Source organism: Artemia franciscana, chromosome 19 (genome assembly GCF_032884065.1).
Source record: "Artemia franciscana chromosome 19, ASM3288406v1, whole genome shotgun sequence".
Lineage (NCBI taxonomy): Eukaryota > Metazoa > Arthropoda > Branchiopoda > Anostraca > Artemiidae > Artemia > Artemia franciscana.
The window spans coordinates 23,023,525-23,040,210 of NC_088881.1; the positions used below are offsets into that span (position 1 = coordinate 23,023,525).

General features: G+C 36.3%; 1 protein-coding gene across 1 annotated transcript in view; it reads left to right on the forward strand.

Moving 5' to 3' along the window:
* The window catches only part of LOC136039436 (negative elongation factor B-like), a 61,009-nt gene extending 46,661 nt beyond the window's left edge, over positions 1 to 14,348 (forward strand). Inside the window, exons 8-9 of the mRNA XM_065723184.1 lie at positions 5,493 to 5,690; positions 12,981 to 14,348. Of these exons, the coding sequence (XP_065579256.1) occupies positions 5,493 to 5,690; positions 12,981 to 13,118 (336 nt within the window). The 3' untranslated portion in view covers positions 13,119 to 14,348. The remainder of the gene's footprint in view (positions 1 to 5,492; positions 5,691 to 12,980) is intronic.
* Positions 14,349 to 16,686: the final 2,338 nt, after the last annotated feature.

The window sequence follows — 16,686 nt, forward strand, 5'->3', positions numbered from 1 at the left end:
TATTTTCCACCCTTGTTAAATCTACCCAATCCGAAAAACACCCTCAAAATTTTTCAAGTCTGGATGAAGTGCTGTATCTCCGTTTTTCGGTAATGCTAGCAAACCTCGCCCAACTTTTCACTAAACATATGGGCGATGGATGCTTTACACTGTCCCTGCCTTCTGCCTCCCGAATTTGTCGTTCAAGAATGGCCCGAATCGTGCTGACATAGGAGTGTGCTATGTCTACTGCATAGTTATGGATACTACCACTTACAAGAGTGTTGAAGGGGCCTCCAAACTCAGCCCTAGAAACATAAATGTTTTCCAAAGCGGTATCGACTGAATAAAACTAAGGTAAAACAGGAAGTGAGCCGGCACCAGTTTTTCCCGGTTCCTCCATATCACAATCACTGTGAGGGGTGGGTACTTGATCTTCTAGTATCCTCTCGACCTGACTAGATGGCACTTGATTTAATAGATTGTCTGAGAATTCTACATCGAGGCCAGGATCCTTCACTACAATATCTAGTTCAAAGTTTGGGGATAGTATACTAATACTGCTCACCCACCTACTATAATCCCTCTCATGTTCACTTTCCACTGGGTTTGTACCTAAATTCTTACGAAATTGTGTTTCTGGTGGCAGTATGTTTTCGATGTACGCCCCTGGTGTACCTGGTAATGCCAGCATGGGAACCTGGAATACAATAAGCGCTTATTAGCTCATTGAAACAATTTTGATTTCATCCTGCGAAAGCATTTGAATTAGGCTTAAAGAGAATTCAGTATTAGTCGGAAAATTCTCGAGTAAGACACTTGCTTATACTTAACAGAGAAGCGTTCAGAGCTAAAATGACCTCACAACTAACTAATGCTTTAATGACCAGAAATTATTCCATAAATGGACCCCAAAATGATCTATATGGCGTATTGAGACGATACTACCAGTTATGAATTAAAGAGTTAGAAAGTATATCATACCTATACCCCCAAAGTGACCCTTTGGGGCAATAGACCCCATACTACCAGTTAAGAACTTCATAGCAGAAATTACCACATAAATGTAGGGTAGAGTGCTCCCTTTTTACGTTGTTGGTTTTATAATGTTCTAAAGAGTCTTAAAAACTTACTGAGGAGGCTGTGTCCAGCGATGCTTCACCAAAGAAGTCGATGAGTAGTAGATCGATCCATGCAAGATCATCATTGGTGGCCTGAAAAAAATTTAATTCTTACTCCCATGAAGTATTTGTGATTTTAAGCTTTGAAAAGAATATATTACCAGTCTAAGGAGCAGTGGCACCTCAGACCCTTCGGGACTAAAGGTCCAGGACTTTATTAAGCTGAAAAAGAAAGGCATCTAATGGAAAGGAATGTAGTATTTTTAAAATATGGGTGATATCAGTAATGTTCTGAATAGTTCCCAGAAAAATGTAGTTTTTAGCGTCAAATCATAGCGAAAATAGCCCCTCAACATCTTTATAAGGCTTAAAAGAATGAATTATATTTCGGATGGGGCAATACCATTAAAACCCCTCTCAGAAGTCTGGAACAAGGGCTCTCGCGATGTCCTTGTTATTCCCCCATTTGTTAGTCAGGACAAAAATAAACATTAGCTAGAAAAACCGTGCCATTAAATAATATAAGTTTATTAATCCACATTCACAAACAAATAAATAAATTAAACAACCCTTTCACGCTGGAGGAAACTGATGCGGGTTCGCGGGTGCGCGAAAGTCCACGTAACTACTTACCTATTAACTCTGCTATTTACTTAAACCTCAACTATTTAATTAAAACTATCATAAATAAACAAAAAAATTATAACCTATATATGAAAAAATAGATATATAAATTTGTGAAAGAATTTATGAAAAAATCAAAGAATTTACACTTACATTAAGATCAACAGCTCCTTCTTAGATAGGTGAGAAGGCCATACACCATGGGCTTGCATTGAGAGTGCAGGTCCCGTTGGGCCGGCAGTTACACTGTCATGATTACAGGTCTTAAAGCTCTGGTGACTTCACCATCTTGCTTGCAGAGGACAGAGGGGCTTACAATCTTACCATGGGGGTTGAGAGCTGAAGGGGGCGCATTCTCTCCTTGTATGGGGAGCACAGATGGGTCTGCACTCCCGCTCTATAATGGGATTACCCATATTCTTGTCCTCTTTTGGGAAGGAAGCTCTGAATTTTGCTTAAAAAGAAATAAAATCTTATTTAAATACAAGAAATAAAAATACATCTTATTTGATCTTTCATGGAAATTAGTTTTTTTTAAAAAGACATATATAATTAAAAATCATCTTAGCCTTCAGAAATAACCCCATTGCTCCCCCACCTACTTTGGCCTAGTCCAAAAGAATGCTGTAATGATACGGAACTATGGTAGGCAAATGATGAACAACCCCTTTGCTCTAAGAGGAATTTAAAGTTTCTCAACTTTAGTAAGGGGGTACGGTAAAAATGAAATATTTGACAGAATTTTTGAATTAGCGAATATCACAGACCCTAAGTATTCTCTTGTGTTTTTGATCTTAACTTTCTAGTAACTCACGCATAGCTGTTCATGTCCTCAAGCATATCATCGAAAGGATAAAAAATAATTTTTGTTGTTTCCAAATAACTTAAATCTAATTTCAACATGGCCTCACTTAAATTAAGCCCATTTCACCCTATCCCTTCAATATCAATGTTAAAAACCATGAGTTCTTATGCTCTGCTAGGATAAAAGAAACTTCTCCAAAGAAAAGTAATGAATTCAATTAACCAAAATAAAATCATTTAATCATATAATGGCTAAGTGAAGGTGAGTTATGTATATCGATGTTATATCAATATCGATGTCGGAAACCAGGATTTTCACGCTTTGCTAGGATAAAAGAAAATTCTCCAAAGAAAAGCAATGAGTTCAGTTAACCAAAATAGAATCGTAGAATAATATAACTATACAATATCTAACTGACGGTGAGTTATGTAGCGAATAGAGGAAAAAATTGGTATTTAAGAGAAAAATTTGAATTAATGAGTATCACAAATCGTAAATACTTTCTTTGCGTTTTTATTCTCTCTATAATAAACTATAGTAAAGGAAAATATGCACCTCCTTGTTCACGTTTAAATAGCAAAAATAACTTGTGTTGACTATTTAAAGTGAAAGTAGTTAGAATTTTGCTCCCTCTTCCTCAAAAATCATAGATTATGTTTAACTTGCGAAATTGATGAGGAAAATATTTCTAGAAACGCTCGTAATATCAGAACATCCAAATTTACCGGCCGCCAAGAATAAACCATTGTCCATCAGCTTGACACGGGGTGTTTTTGGGCAAGTATTTAACCATATTTAACCAAATTTGAATTAATGAGTATCATAGATCGTAAATACTTTCTTTGCGTTTTTGTTCTCTCTATAATAAACAATAGTAAAGGAAAATATGCAGCTCCTTGTTTACGATTAAATAGCAATAATAACTTATGTTGACCACTTAAAGTGAAAGTAGTTAGAGTTTTGCTCCCCCTTCCTCAAAAATCATAGATTATGTTTAACTTGCGAAACTGATGAGGAAAATATTTCTAAATTACGAAACGCTCGTAATATCAGAACATCCAAATTTACCGGCCGCCAAGAATAAACCATTGTCCATCAGCTTAACACGGGGTGTTTTTTGGCAAGTATTTAACCATATGCCAAAATGATAAGCGCACATGGTAATTAATGTCTATCCCGAATAGGAGGCAGGTGGTTGCCCAATTGGGAACTGTCAGAATACATAACCACTAATAGAAAAATTTGTTTTAATGTGGGAACATGAATTTAGTGATAAAAATAAGGTTATACCTCCAATAAAACTTTATAAGGGGTGAGTGCTAGGGTTTTACTTCTTTATCTAATATAGGGAATTCTGTCAGCTCAAATTTGGGAATTTGTGTTGGTGGGGGGAGGGGGTATACAGAAAGAGAGGCTTACCTATTGGTATCATTTAGACATATCCATTTTTTTCAACAAGTTGTGTCGCTTGCAGAATCTTATGCAAGACTGATGGGGAAGTTTGTTCAATACTCATTTTATACCCCCCTGGAGACAAAGGGAATTACTCGATTCCTGTTAGAATATTAGCGGATCACGTGACGCTTCTGGAAACAAAAGGCTTTGTTCCTAGGAAATTCAATACATGTCTAGTCTCTATAACGGTTCTGCCCCTAGAAAAATGGTGGCAAAAATCCCTTGTTTGCTACCATGAAATGGCTGTAAAGCATGAAAATGTTTGGCGATGAAGAATTAAGAACATGTCCTTACTTGAGAAGGGGGTCCTTGCGTTTTTTTTAAAGAATCAGAGAAACTATTATCTAAAACCCATACCGAATTATGTAACAATTAAGGAAATCCTGCTTTGGTGGGCCCTGTAGGTTTTTTAAACACGCAAAGAAACTATTAAGTAACAATCAAAGAAATCCTTATTTGGTGGCTCCTGAAGGTTCTATTAAACCCACAAAGAAGCTATTAGGTAACAACCAATAGTAAACAAACCATATTATGTAAGAGATACCTGCATCTCGAAGAAAACATACCCTATTTCGTTACATGCACCTGTATCGATTAGAAAGTATTTCCTATTACTTAATTTGTTCCTGCGTCTTGCCCTGATGGAATCGCCGTTAAACTTTTTTCGCCATCTTAAATCATTAAAGGAAGAAAAGAGTAGTGGCTATGAGGGCCCTCAAAGTCATTCTGCTGTCACTGCTCTCCAAATGTCAAAAAACCATGCCTTTGGGTTTGGTAACCTCCCTTTCAGCCCTCGGGGCAGGAGTTTTAAGCTCTACAAGTTGCCCATTCTTAAGATATCAGGTTTTTATGAGAAGGGTGGTCGTTTAATATATGGATGGGAACAGAAGCCTCTTCTAACTCTCTTTGATTTGTTGATAAATTTGTTGTAATGAAAGAGCCGGGCTAGGGTGGGGTAGAAACTGATATTTAGTCCCTTTTGACTTCTAGGGATATTTCTGGTCTATGTTATTATTATGAAAGTAAAGAGTAACATGAAACCCAAAACTTAGCAGAGTTTATTCTGCATATGAGGGTGGCTGACCCTTCTTCATTCCCAACCTCCCCCTCTTAGTCATCAGAACTTTGGAGGATGCTCATTTGATTGGAAATTGAATGTTCTAGTCCTTTCTTATAAGTCAAGAGTGATTGGAGACCAATCAGCCCCCGTACTAGAACAAATTTTAGTATCTGGTCCTTTTTTTACCCATTAAGACATCTGTTTAACATTTTTAAGTTCCTTTTTTGTACTTTCTATCTGGCTGCTTAATTTTCCTTATAAGGAATTTTCTATGGAGGGGGGAACAATTTTTTTTTGGGGGGGGGGGAATTTTCTGTCGGTGAAACGCCGGCTCACGTTAAATATGGAGATATTTAAGGAAAGCCAGATGGATATGTTGTGAACAATATATTATACGACGGAAATCTAAAAGTTGTTTTTGCAATTTGCTTTTAATCTTACTTTTTAGGTGGGTGCTTTGATATCATTCGGTGATGAGTTTGTAAACGAAGATTTTTGTACCGTTGTTTTTGATGAATTCTTTTCCACGGCTATTGCTAGAGAGAATGTTTGTCGTCATGTCTTAAAACTTGTTTGGTATGTCTATCCCAAACTTCCTGTGCAACGAGTTGGAAATCTATTGAAAGCAGTTGATGCTGGCTTACATGTAAGTTTTTTTTTTTTAGCTTTTACTCATAGCATTATTAGTAGCCAGTTTGTTTTTCTTTGCAGATGTAAAAAGTTTTGAGAATAGAAAGATTAGTCTGTGACCCAGGATCAGATCGAAGCTCCAATGATGACAGGGGTCAAATGTGGTTCTGAAACTTGGGGAATTCGGAAGAAGGAGCAGGATTTGTCAGATGTTTTCAGAGGAATTGTGTTTGGAATTTTGTTACCGGCTTGACTGGCCTTGTATCAAACAATAAGCTTTACGAAGAATATGTTTCTACTTCAATTTCCAGGGCTATAATGAGAGAAAAGTTGAGATGTTTAGAACATGTTTTCTGGAAGAAGAACGGTAGAGCAGCAAAGACTGTTCTTTACTGCTATCCATCTAGGACCAACAAAAAGCTGGTCATCCCCAAATAGGGTGGATAGAGGTCACAAGGAAGGATTTAAAAGAAATTGCAACTTCTTGGGAAAGCGTAAAGAGGGAAGCTTTGTATAGATTGGGATGGAGGAGAAGCGTGCGTAGAATTGTGAGCCTCGGGCAGCTTGGTGCTGTTGTGAGTTTTTAGTGACACTGATAGTATTATTAATTGAAATATAATTTAGTTGGCAATATTCCTGAAGGAAACTTTAATATTACATTATCTTAAACATGCTTCTTGAATGTTTTTGATTAGTAACAACGACGGCCCTTAGTAACTGTGAAAAACCGTGAGACAGATTGCGCAATTTTTCCAATCTCCTTTACAATATATTATTTCTCGTATATAATAAGAATATTATTTTTTTAAACTTATTTGTAAGTAAGTCAATTAGCTAATAATTCTAAGTGTCTAACCTGGAACCCCTCTTATTAATAGTCATGTTAATACATAGTTTAGATTTATGGTAGTGCTTTTCTTTCGCTAGAGTAAACAGGAAAGTTACAGTCTCAAGAGTTCCATGGTTATATTTTTTTTGCTCATTTTTATGCTGATTTTTCATACACGTTTCTTATTTTCAAACTTGAAAATAGTAGGCTTATTATTAACTTATTATAAGTTGAGTTTTCCTGATTTTTCATGACTTATATAGTTATGTAAGTTTCTTCTTAACGCATTTAAATAATCAGATTTCATTCTTAGTGTCCTTGGTAATTTAAGGAAAGGTACTGAAACTTATTGAGCTTTTCCATGATGGAAGTTATGAAACTGTTTAAGAGATTCTCATTAGCAGCATCGATCAACGAGTAAGGTGAGAGAGCAGAGGAAGTTAGGTTGGGGAGACATGGTTTAATGGGGCTGCGAAAATTTGGGAAAATATCCCTATCCCGGGTTTTGGAAATGGTGTAGTAGGTATTTTAAAAACCTTGTTTTTTTTAATGCTGTTCTGTTTTCTACGAACCAATTATTTATAAATGCTTTGTTCTGTGGAATCTATTGAAAAAGCAGAATAATTTTGCTTAAAGTTTCAAACCGTTTTAGCGCTCTAAAGGACGAGTACTACAGTGAGTCACCGGAAGACAATACTCCGGTAATTTGACGATTGACGAAGATTGGTAGAAGTTCCGAAGCACGGTCGAAGAGAATTAGCAAATGAAACACTAGGGAAAGTAAAACACAACTAGAGACGGTGGCTGTCTAAAGAGACTATCCGCCTCATAGAAAGGAAAAATGTGTTATTGCCATTCACCAGAATGCAAACACCTCGTAAGTTGTGGCATCAGATGGGTCGACAAGACAGACAGAAATAGTTGACAAATATAGCACTTGAGATCCAAATAGCAGCCAGTTAATCAGACAATCGAAAATTATATCACCTGCTTAAAGAAACCACTTGTAAAAGGTCCAGAAATTCCGCATCTGTAAAAGACGAACATGGTAGCATAATAATTAGCCGGGACGGGATTGTTGACTGGTAGAACCTTTACTTTCAGAAGCTTTAAGTCCCCAATTTGACCTACCGCCACCCAGTGAATACCCCCAAGTTTGCCTTTAACATCCACCTTTTAAATCCTCTATAATTCACCCAACTCCCGAAGGATCAAAATGAAAGTGTTAATGAAACTGTTGTGAGCCCCCTGATGAAATGGAAATTTTGGTAGCAAAAATAAATTGAAAAATAAAGTACCTGGAATGTACGCAGTAAAACCAAGAATCTAAAAAGTGGACCGATGACTTCTTCAATAGCATCTCCAAAACGGCTTTAAAAGATCTGGGAACAGTAGGCGCCTCTGTTTAATTTGAAGGTTTAAGCATCATTCCCTTTTCAAAAAAGGAGACTCAGCTGAATACAAAAACTTCCCGTGGGTATCGCTCATAAGCATTCCTGCCAAGATAATCTCCATGGCCCTCCTGAACTGTTCCTGCTCAATCAGGAACACCGCCACATGCCCGAATTAAGTGGCCTTCCGACCTTGAAGGAGCTACGTCGACCAGCTCTTCACACTACGACGGATTCAAGTGCACCGCACGAAGGGTAACAAGATCACAGTTAGCATTTTCATCGCTTTTATCATAGCCTTTGACCCAATTCCTGTTGATTGCATATGGGCTATGGTACAGGAAAACGGTGTTCCTGGGAAGCTGATACGTCTCATGCAGGTATACTATCACCATGCTCGGACGTTTGTACAAGTGATTGAGAATTATCATTGCTCTCCATGTCGATTTTAGTGAGAGACAGGGCTGTACTCTGTACCTCATACTTTTTAACTTTTTTTTCGATCAGACTATTGAACTTGCAACGGGTTGTGTCACTGGTGTGGAATTAATGCTAGCATACTAGCGTCTTGCTGAGTTACCTTGATTTTGCAGCAGACATTGTCTTTCTAGAAAACCCTATAGACCAATCGCGAGCCATGATGTGCAACTATGATGTAAGTGCGGAGCCGGTTGGTCTGAAGATTAGCAAAGAAAGATCGAAAATTTTAACAAACTCTGGAAATATATTGAAAAGTGGTATTTTCTTCTGTAATACCCACTTCTCCGCCAGTGACGTTGATTTTGCAGTCTCAAAGCCTTCTTAACTATGCGCTTACAAACTTCTTAGATGACGCTTACGGTCCCATTGTGTAATCTTTTGAGAGAGGATTTTCGTTTCGGAAATAGGATGATTTCGAGATTCGAATCGAGAGGATTGGGTTTCGGAGGGGGTGAGTAATCCTGCCGAGTTGAGATTGAGAGGAAGTTTGGAATCATCACAATGCCGTTTATTGTTAGGTTACTAATTGCCATAAAGTGTGTGTGGTGGGATATAGTCTCCTGATGCAATATGTGGTGACAACTTGCCTCCCCATATCTTCAGTGATAATGCTTTGTGCTGTCATCATTTCAATGCTAATTTTACTTACCAACTTTTGTGCACACTTTACTGGCGCTCTAAATGTAGTGCTTCACGCATATGCTGTTGATAACTCTTAATGTTGACAGTCCTTCTGTGCAGGGCTCGACCTCCTCGCTCTCTTGGTCATCTTTGAAGCACTTGCGCCACTGAAAAACTCAACTTGTGACATTTTTTCATTGTTAAGCGCCTTGCGAATCAGATTCAGCGTCACCGTGCACGACTTCCCCAATCCTGTACAAAATTTGATGGCTTATCGTAGTTCAATCGGCTACTACAATTGCGCCTGCACCAAGTCACTCAAAATGGTTTCTGCCTAAAATACGGTACGGTCTGAGCAAACACTGTTTAATGACATGACCGTGGTACGTCTTGAAAGTTACCTTTTAACACAACGTATTCAACTTAAAAGTCTTCGAACAAGACCAAAATCAACCCTATTGTGAAAATTTTACACCTTGTTTTCTTTCCCAAGAAGAGAATTAGACTCCAGAATTAAGAATACAGTCTCTGAATAAGTGCTTTTAATAAACTGCATTTCTCAATCTGGGAAACCTTAAATGAATCATCATATTTTGCAAGAGCCAAGACTTTTACCATAGAGGCAAGCATGAGCTGTCGAGTTTGAATTTCTTGCTAGAAATTCTTTGTAGGTATCTAGAAACGAAGAATTCTTCATAGTAGTTTTATAATCAACTTTTTAGTTAACTATTAATCTGTTCGTCAAAAAAAAGAAACAAAAATGTTTACAGTTAACTAAGGATTATGAAAAAACTGGCAAAAATTTCTTATTAATTAACTAATGAAGTACAACCAGCGAGGCTCTTGATAGATCAGAAGATTCATATATTGAAAATGAAACAAATTACCATTGTCAAATTATTTGGTTAAACCAAAAAAGGTCGTGTTTTTAAATCAGCTTGGCTGACCCAGGTCAACTTGCCGATGGAATTGCTTCCCATTTTTGTAATATAGGTTGTAAAATAAAGAATTCGATTGAAGTTTATTCTGAGAATGGAACTTTTAAAGAGTTTCTGGGCCATAAGAGCATTTGGCTTACAAAGGTCACTTTGTGACCTTTGTATTCAATCACTTCTTGACTAATCAAGAAGTGATTGACATTGAAGTGTCTTCAGTGAAGAGCAGTGCTGCAGGACCTGATTACATATCTTTGAGGATAGCGAAATCGATTTTGCCATTTTTTGTGCAAAATTTTGTTGATCTGGTGAATCGTTGTTTTAAAGAAGGTTCATTCCCAAGTGCCTTAAAAGAGCAAAAATTGTACTATTATTTAAATAGGGTTACCCAGAAGATTTTAATAACTATAGACCGATTTCTCTACTGTCAACCTTTTTAAGGGTGATGGAGAAATTAATGTTTGTGAGAGTGGATAATTTTTTGAGTAAGAATGGATTTTTTTTTTAATCAGTTTGGTTTCCTTAGAGGCTATTCTACTGAGGATGCTATCCACTTCCTTACTACAATAGTAAATGATGGTCTTGACAATAAATTTAAAGTTGGTTCAGTGTTTCTAGACATTCTTGTGACCATTTGATCTTATTGAAGAAATTAGTTAATGGAGGTATTCGCGGGAATGCGCTGCGACTGTTTGCCTCTTATCTTAAAGATCGAGTCCTTTTTTGTGAAATCGGAGGTACATCGATAGATTATAAGGTAAGATGTGAAGTCCCACAGGAGTCCCCCTTGGGACCGCTATTGTTTGCTGTATATGTAAATGACCTATACTTAGCTCTTGGCGGGCTCTATATTGATGCTGGAAGGGCCCAAAGATAAAGAGACCCTAATCAGGCTATATTGCTGTTTGCAGATGATACATGTCTTACGGTGGCAGCAAGAATAGAAAGTGAATTATTAACTATGACAAGAGGTAGTATGTCAAGGATAGAAAAGTAGATGAGGGTTAATCACCTAAAGATAAATTGTGAGAAATCTCATTGGGTAATTCTTTCTAGATCGCCCGATTACCATCCTTGGTTAAAAGAATTAAATGTCGGATCTTACCGTATTGCGCGTGTGCCGTCTGTGAAATATCTTGGAGCAATAGTAGATGAAACTCTTAGTTTCTCAAAATACATACAATGTATATCATCTCAAATTGCTCGGAACGTGGGGATTCTGAGGAAGTTGAATTATTTTTTCCCAGTTAATATACTTAGATTGATATATTTTTCTATTATCCAGCCTTATTTGATTTATTGTTTTTGGGTGTGGTCATCTACTTTTTAAACACATTTGAAGTCATTACGTGCTCTCCAAAATTCAGCGATTCGGGTTCTTGTTAATTGTGATAATCGTATATCAGTTAGAGATAGTTATAAAAAAATTAACATTTTACCAATTTCAGGTCTTTTTAATTTTTATAAGGCTCTATTTATGTTTGAAATATTTCATAAAAATGCACCTGAATGTTTAGTTAGTGTGTTTGAGAGAGATGAACCTGAATATGAGACAAGGAATTCGTAAGCAATTAGAAAACCGATTAAAAGGTCTACAAGGTCTGCATTTTCGATTCGCCATGTTCTTCCTTCTACATGGGAGTCCCTTTTTTATGATATAGTTCAAGAGACTGATAGGCCGACTTTTCGCGGGTTGCTTAGGGACCATTGTTTTGGTATCTATGATTTATTATTCGTTTTCTTTTTTTATATATAGATGAAGTAGGGAAATAGTACATAAAAGTGTTGTAATTTTAGGGTAGTGTAGTACAGGGTCTCAAGTTGTGACTTTTTTGTGCTTATTTTTGTTTTGTTTTTTGCTTTTTAGAGGAATCCATTGATAAGTAATTTGTTTTGTAGTTTTGAGAATGGCCGCACAAGCCACAAGGCTTTTTGGCAATTTTTCTTTTTTTGTATTCTTATTTTTATCTCTCTCAAAAGGTTAGATCGTCAATTGACAAGCCTCTTCTCACTAAAGGTTCAGAAAATTATGGCCTCATACTCATCTTTAACGTATCAAAGAAATCAAAATAGAAACACTTTTTGATAGAAACATTAAGAAACATCTTATTTTTTATTCTGTTTTAGTCATGCCCTAAAATGTACGATTTTCTAAGATTTGCTTTGTTGTTGTTTCAAAATTCTGAAGTTCCTAGGGCAGTACCATATTTTTGTCAGTGTTGTCGCGTTTAACCATGAAAATGAATGAGCAAAACTGATTAGTTAAGTTCGTCAATGATTTTTGTCCATAAAAATCCAAACACAGACAATTTGCTGATTCCCAAAGACAATTACACATTCAAATGAAAGCTAAGGCTTCCTGTATTACTTGTGCCATCCACTTTTAGCTTTTTTATGACTTTTAACCTACTTTTATTCTTTTACCTTTGTGGCCTGCTAATATCAAAACTGATTAGCTGCGTATGGAGGCCTTTTTTTTTCTTTTTTTTTCTTATTTTTTATTAAAAATGGATTTTCTGATTGTTCTCAAGTTTTTTAAACTGTAAATGGTTCTGCAGCTTTCCGCTTAATTATTTCAAACAATCACAATTAGTTAAAAAACAAAAAACAAAAAAAAACTGTAAACTCTTCCATAGATCAAGTCTTAGATGGTGCTGAGATCTAAGAGCTCCAGGTAAGTGAGAAGGAAATGTATAGCTCGAATTTGGTACCTTTCGTTTTTCTTTAATGTTTTCAAAAAACTGCGTCACATGTAGAAAACACATAGCTTAGGATAGAAAACTCCCTTTTTGATTTCTTTCTGTGGTCAATTCAGACTTTTAAATATAGCTAACTTTGACAATTATCTATTAAATTTGAACAAGTTACCGTGATACAAATCATTCTTTGGAGTCTTGTACACCCCCCCCCCCTGTTATTTTTGTGCTCATTTGTAGCATTCTATACTGACTTGAAATGTCGTATCTATCGTTGTAACCATGCAACAACTAACAACAATACTGATCTATCTCATAGCAAAGGCACTTATTATATGTGTCTCTTTTTTCCAGAACTTCAGCTCTGCTAGACGTGCTCTGTCTGAACTGCAAGAGAAAGTAAGAAGTCACACAGCTACTATCGAGGCGGAATTATCCGTGGAAAAACCGTTGTCACCACTTGCTGGAATAGCTACTCCTTCCCATATTTGACTTTTATAATCTTTTTATTGACCTGAATGTATTAATTTTCCGTAAAGCTATATTAATATTGCCGTTGGAAGTGTAAACAACATGTCTCACGAAGTCCAGTGTTTTGGTAAGAGAGCTACTTTTGATTATCAAGGTAGCTTTTTTAATTCAAAATATCTGTACTTTCCTTAAGATAGATAAATAATTTATTTCGTGATTAAATCAATAAGGGTATCTCATACAAGGAGTAATAGAGAAAAAATCAACTAGGAAAAAATTAAACTGACATGAGAAAAGGAAAAACGACAGGGAATAAACTAAACTGTAACGCGGAAAAAAAACACACTAATAAAAAATGAATACTTATAATGAGAATATTTTTTTTTTTAGTGCGGTTCTTTTTAATATTTTGTCTGTGCAAACTGATAAAGAACTTTATAAAAATCGATGAGAATACAGTCTGACTATATCAGAAATTGCATATTCAACTTCCAAGGATGACAAGTATTTCAAGGGTAGTAAAAACCTTAGAATTATTATTTTTATGTAGCTGTAATAGCTGAAGTCACTTTATGTGTCTTAAATTTGTACACCAGTCGGTTGAAAATTTAAAACTAAATAGAAAAAACTTAGCTCACTTTTTGTGGGCGTCAACCATTTTTTGCAAAATTCTTATCAAAACTTCACATTTTTAAATGACATCTCCATGACAATTGTAGATTTAAAAAATAAATAACGATGTGGCCCGTATGCATAAAAAATCACGTGACAGCTTGACCCGCGTATGTAAGAAAAAGAATTGCGTGGCCTCTATGTGTTTAAAAATTGTGGTTGTATCATCTTTTCAAGGATTATGCACATTACTTTTAAGAGTGGCTTTGGTAAAAGTGATGACAACATGTTTAATTCTTTACTAGATTCTTGCTTAGAAAAAACTGAAGGCTTATTGTGTATGCAGAAACCCATTGAAAACGGTGTTGGATTGAAAAAAGACTTCAGAATTAAAATCACCATATTTGAAAACCCCACACAAAAGAATTACAGTCCCGCATCTTCAACAACAAGGGAAAACCACTTTTCGTATTGGAATAGTGATGTTTTCCCTTTTCCCCTTTCTTTCTACTGCTAGTGGGGTACTGGAAAATCATACAGAAATATTTAATGGTTTATGTGATAGATACATTTTATATCTATGTGCTTTGGTATGTAACAAAACGTGATATTAAAATAAAATACACTTTTTGACAAAAACTGCATCTTTATGTGGAATATGATATTACACACGTTTTTTTTTTGGGAAGAGATGATGCAACACACGCTTATTTTTAATTCCCTGAAATTTGGTAATGTTCCTTGTACTATTATCTCTTGTATGTCTTGAGTAAAAGCAATAGCACTAAAATAAATACAATTTTTGACAAAAAGTTAAGTAAGATTCATACCTATTCTGAGAAATAAATATATTCTATCCCTGAAAGGGAAATCTTGCTTGCGTGGCCTCGCAGTGTTTCCAGGGTGCGATCTTTCATGATTTTGCTTAATAATGACTGCAAACAGTGCTGTAGTGTAACCTTGAGGAGTGGTGCCTTTCGAGGAAACGACACAGCATTTGCACTGAATTCTGATTGATAGATGATTCGTCTGGACTTTGTTTGTTTTCGTGATCTTCTGTTGGCCAGGAAAGCGCTTCCTAGCCAGCTCATCTGTTATAGGCTGCCTCTCCATAGTAGTAATGATTTTTTATATGAATATATAATGAATGAAGGGGAGAGTAATAGGCTTTAGATGACTTGTGCAGGATTTTTACTCTTGTGATACATCGCCAAGTGTGGAAAACCATGTTGTGAGCCAGATGGCCCAAGATTGCACAGAGCCTTCATTCATACTGGAAGTCCCAAGAACTTGATGCTGTCCAGTTTTAAGTCGGCTTGAAAGCCTTGTGTAGACTTGAGATGATGTGTTGGCTCCGACCTGCCCTAGTTTAGGGACCCATTGCTTTTTCTGGAACCATAATAATTTTGATGGTTTTCAATAATTTTGATCGTATTGACATATTGAGTGACGAAATCAGATGTTTCGAACTGCACTTGTCAGGAATTTCAGAAACTTAAATACCAGGGGTAGGAAATATGAAATTAGATGGTACAGAATATATTTACTCAGGCTGTAAGGATGGAATTTATAGGCAGGGAGGAGGGAAAATGACGAATAAGTAAGCTGCTAAGACTTGTTTATGCTAGAAAACAATTAATACTAGAGTGCTAGTTGCTCATTTTACAGTTAAAAGTACGAGGCATCAATCACAGTAACAAATGCTCCTGTAAAACAGACTGATGGAGATAACAGCGAATCGGATCAATTTTACTTACAGCTACTGAAACAATGTAGGTAGAAATCAGGATAGATGGCATCCTAGCCTAGGCGAATTTGGTGTAGAAAAAGAAAATAGTAACAAACTATGGACTACTGCTATTTTGTTGTTATAACAATCTAGTTATAAGCAATACAGTATTTAGAAATTAAATAACCCGTAAGTTAACATGGTATTCACATAATTATAATACGACCAACCTCATTGATTATGCTATTGTAAACAGAAGACTGTCAGAATCGATACAAAATACTAGAGTATTTAGGAGTGCTTTTATTGAAGTTAAAAACAATATATATATATATATATATATATATATATATATATATATATATATATATATATATATATATATATATATATGTGTGTGTGTGTGTATATACATATATATATATATATATATATATATATATATATATATATATATATATATATATACTAGCTGTTGGGGTGGCGCTTCGCGCCAGCCCAACACCTAGTTGGTGGGGGCGCTTCGCGCCCCCCCCAAGCCCCCCCGCGCGCGTAAGTCGTTACGCGCCATATTAGTTACGCGCCATTGTAGTTGTGTCCCTATGTCCCACCTGTGAATATAGATAGATATATATATATATATATATATATATATATATATATATATATATATATATATATATATATATATATATATATGTTTTTAACTACGTAAAACTTGCGAATATACAACATTCTTTGCTGTCCCATTGTCTGTGCATATAAATAGATTGTCAGGTTTACCGACTCTTGAACATGCAACATATAATGGTCCATGGGAAAACAATCCGTATTCAGATCTATACCTCATGATTCTAATGATTGCCCTTGAGCTTTGTTGATGGTGATTGCTAATCGACCATTCCCTGAGTCGCCATCGTCATTTATATATCCCCCTGTGCACCCCGGCGTCCCCTTTGTAGTTATGTCCCTGTGTCCCGGTCGTCATTTATATTCCCTGTGTCCCGGTCGTCATTTGTGTCCCGGTGTTCCAGTCTGTGATTTCTCTTTGAGTGTCCCGGGCGTCATTTATATTCCTTGTGTCCCGGTGTCCCGGTCGTCATTTATATCCCCCTGTGCCCCCCGGCGTCCCCATTGTAGTTGTGTCCCTGTGTCCCGGTCGTCATTTATATTCCCTGTGTCCCGGTCGTCATTTGTATCCCGGTGTCCCGGTCTGTATATACATTTGTTTTTTAGTTTTGTTTTTCT